Source organism: Nuphar pumila, chromosome 8, assembly GCF_984573655.1.
Source record: "Nuphar pumila chromosome 8, dmNupPumi1.hap1.1, whole genome shotgun sequence".
Classification (NCBI taxonomy): domain Eukaryota; kingdom Viridiplantae; phylum Streptophyta; class Magnoliopsida; order Nymphaeales; family Nymphaeaceae; genus Nuphar; species Nuphar pumila.
Genome location: NC_143256.1, coordinates 35318981 through 35322583, shown reverse-complemented (window position 1 = coordinate 35322583; position 3603 = coordinate 35318981). Strand labels below are relative to the sequence as shown.

Below are 3603 nucleotides of genomic sequence, written 5' to 3'. Positions count from 1 at the left end.
TTATTTTAAATAACTTTTACTAACATTTTATTCAAATAGCTAGGTCTTTGTATACTAGGGCATATAAAAATAGTTTTCTGAAAATTAAAGTACTTCGTCATTGTTTCCTAATAAAAAAAAAACCTTTGAATTTTTGCATCGCGTGCCAGGTTATACACCAGTCTATCTTTGTGAAAAAACAAACAAAAAGAAAGGTCTCATCTTAACTAAGTTGGGACTCAAGTAGTGACATTTTTGGACAACCACTAGTCTATTTTTAACTAAAAATTTGCGTCTAACAGCACCAAGCTGTCCAATTCTTTGCTCCCGTAGCCAAGACTTTTAAGATGCAAATGGTTTTACTTTCTTACTTCAATCATACATGAGAAAGAGAAAAACATATATAAGCCTCAAAAGCCTACAACTGGGAAATGGCCAAACTCATAAGAGACCCAACTCACTCACTCACTAGGAAAGACACATCAACTGCACAAACAGACAAGACTCAAAGCACCAACTAAGACAAACTCATAAGCTATAAAACTCTCCCACGTTGTTGCACACACAAAGTCACCATCTATAAGTAAATGTTTATGCCATGGTACTCCCTACCCCCAAGTTTGGTAAGACTCGTAGCAGTCAAGAGGACCAAGAAGATTTGGAAGAAGGTAGTATGCTTAAGAAGCTGGTGATCATCACCTTCTCCTTCCACCGCATCCAGACTCCCTCTGGCAATTGAAGTAAACTGCAGCCACTGGCAAGCCAAGGTTGTACTGTTCAGCAAACTCTCTAGTGTTGAAGTTCTGGCGCCAACAGGGTGCAAACACAGTTTGGCGGCCGAGCTGCCGGAACAACGCAAAGATGAAGCGGTGGATCCCAACCGCGGGACGCGGGTGTTCGTAACAAACGACCTCCTGGCCTGCAAAAAGGAAATGGAAAACTAAGTTTTAAATTTTATTGTGGGGAAAGGTCTTTGGGAATTTGGGTTTTTGATAACCAAAAGATATATATGACAAGCTATGAAGTAGCTAGTAGTACTCACCAAAGGCTGTGCCAGTGGTTGCTGGAATATCAGTCACCATCCTAAAAGGAGCAGGACACCGAAACTAGGTCAGTAAAACAGGAGTTTTCATTACTGGACACACACTCACACACAAACATGCAGCCTTATGCACATGCCTAACATTCCCACTCCACATCTTCATACGTGTGAAGCATCACTTATATCAATAGCACCCTACAATCCTAGCCTTGGAGTTTTACGCCCGATGACCTTAGCTATCGCAGGATGAGCCAGTGCGACCAAGTCTTCGATCCAGACGCAGTTTCTTTGAGTGATAAAACCCAAAAAAATCTCGTATAGCACTTGTGATCGCCTGACATGTAAAACATCCCCAAATGCACAGTGGAAGACACGGAAAATATCACAACCATCAGGACCAAAAACTGACATCCCAAGTCATGACATAGTGCACAGACACGTATGAGAGAGAGAGAGAGAGTGAAGTCTGGGCAAAAGAATGTTTACCAGTGCAGATATTCTCTAAGTGTGGGGTCACTAGGACTAGGGGCATCAGGATCCACCATGATCTGTCAAAAAAGAGAATGAAGCAAAAATATATGCAATATGAGAAGAAACATGTAGAGATTGATGGTGTTGATACTATACCAGTGTATAGAAAGTCCTCAGGTCATCCCCTCCAATCACAACCCTAGGTTGGTTAATCAGAGCTGAAGGCCTGAACTCACACCCGTTTGTTACTTCCCTTGAGTTGTATGCAACTCTTAGAGATATAGCCCTATTGAAGGGATCCAAAACATCTCCCACAACTCTCCCCACAATCAGTGGATCTCTCTCTCTTGGCATTTCTTCCTCTTTACAGCAGACTACTGATGATGATATCAGTGCCAGTCTCTGAAGTAGCAGAAGTTCAATGAAACAAAGAAGAAAAGCTAGATCTTTCTGTAACTGGCTTTGCTTCTAACTGCAGAAGGATACTATCATGGGTCTTGTGAGTTGGCGAGGGAGGAAGAGGGTGGGGACTATATATAGCCCATGGAGCCTTCTTGGGAATCTACATTATCTTCTGTACTCTTTGCTCTCCAGTATTTATCTCTAAAGCGTCATTGGGCCAAGCTTTTCATCTGCACTTCTTTAGCATCCATATTTGCAAAGAAAAGTAAAGAGAATCTCCGAACCTATTCCTGTCAACCATCTGTCGCTCATGGTGGAGAATCAGTCTTTGATGATACTTTCTACCAGATTCCGACAGTCAAAATCTTAATTACTTTTCTTTTTCCTCCTTTACTGACCGCATAATTTTATTTTTGCACCAACCAATATCCTCTGCCTTTTTAGTTGAAAACTATACATTGCCATGCATGTATCCATCACTCTTTTCATCCAAGCACAGTCTGACACACTCTATGCACTAGAGTGGTGCTATATAATGTCCCTTCCATATTCTGTAATTGGATGCTGTTGAGGTCATTTTTTAGCAAAGTTGATCGTATATATCCATGCGAAGCAGGTTATATGTTCCCCCGGAAACATGAAGGTGCGTGTTCTTGGGTTTGAATGAGTGCCACATATGTAAGCACGTGAGGCTCATTTCCCTATGTATGTCAGCATTACTTAGCATCAGAGTATGGTGCGTTTGCAAAAACTTAAGTACCCTTTCCCTCCATTAGTGCCATAAAACGATGTTTTGAGTAAAGGACAAAAATGTCCTTCCGCTAGAAAGGGTTAAAATCATCATCGTTTTCGCCCTAAGAAGTGAACTCCTCTACTTTAACAGGAGCTCTTCGCAATATGTCGCACTAAACGTTCTGGATCACCCTTTGGCGATGCACCATCTAATGTAACAGGAGCTCCGATTGACGACACACCATTTGCTGTCGTCTGCTGCCGCCAGAGCACCCTTTGTTGCCATCTGCTGTCGTCGGAGCACCTTTTGTCGTTGTTTGCTGTCGTCAGAGCACCTTTTGTCGTTGTTTGCTGTCGTCAGAGTACCCTTTGTCATCGCCACCATCTATTATCATCAAAACACCCTTTATCGTTGTTTGTTCGTGAGAAATAGTTGAACTACCAGAAAAATTAGCATTATGTATATTGTTCATCATGATATGAGGGTGCAAACGTCAAACTGAGTAGACAGAGAATAATGATTTACAGCAAAGATAATGATGACAATGTCAAACTGAGTAGAGTAGTGATTTATAATAAAAATCAAATAAGAGAGTAACGATTTACAGTACAAATCAGATTTTTACTGTAAATCGCTATTCTCTGATTTGATTTCTACTGTAAATCGCTACTCTCTGATCTGATTTCTACTGTAAATCGCTACTCTTTGATTTGATTTCTACTGTAAAACGTTACTCTCTGATATAATTTCTACTGTAAATTGCTACTATTTTATCTGATTTTTATTGTAAATCTCTACTCTTATATCTAATTTTTACTGTAAATCGTTACTCTCTGATTTGATTTCTACTATAAATCACTTTTTTCAACAGAAAGAGAATAAAAAAAATTACGGTCGCTCAGAGAGAAATCTTATTGCTCTTTTCAACACTTATAAGAGAGAAAGAAAAGAAAGAATTTATGCAAGGCAAGGACAA

The 3603-nt window shown here is 40.1% G+C and overlaps 1 protein-coding gene across 2 annotated transcripts; it reads right to left on the bottom strand.

Moving 5' to 3' along the window:
- Positions 1-674: 674 nt before the first annotated feature.
- Positions 675-2591, bottom strand: LOC149829894 (protein FLOWERING LOCUS T-like). 2 transcript variants are annotated; one of them, XM_090015652.1, is made up of 5 exons: positions 2581-2591; positions 1649-1838; positions 1508-1569; positions 1022-1062; positions 675-898 (listed from the first exon to the last, which is right to left on the bottom strand). In XM_090015652.1, exons 1-5 carry the CDS (start codon positions 2589-2591, stop codon positions 675-677), a joined length of 528 nt encoding a protein of 175 aa, XP_089871778.1. The 2 variants fall into 2 exon arrangements, with proteins under 2 accessions (XP_089871778.1, XP_089871779.1); XM_090015653.1 differs by lacking the exon at positions 2581-2591 and having other exon boundaries at positions 1649-1846.
- Positions 2592-3603: the final 1012 nt, after the last annotated feature.

Excerpts from the sequence above, each read along its gene's own strand:
- LOC149829894 (XM_090015652.1), bottom strand. Across the intron at positions 1,570-1,648 it reads TGAGGACTTTCTATACACTG|ATCATGGTGGATCCTGATGC; the intron begins GTATAGTATCAA and ends CTTTTTTGACAG. Across the intron at positions 1,063-1,507 it reads CTTAGAGAATATCTGCACTG|GATGGTGACTGATATTCCAG; the intron begins GTAAACATTCTT and ends TGCTCCTTTTAG.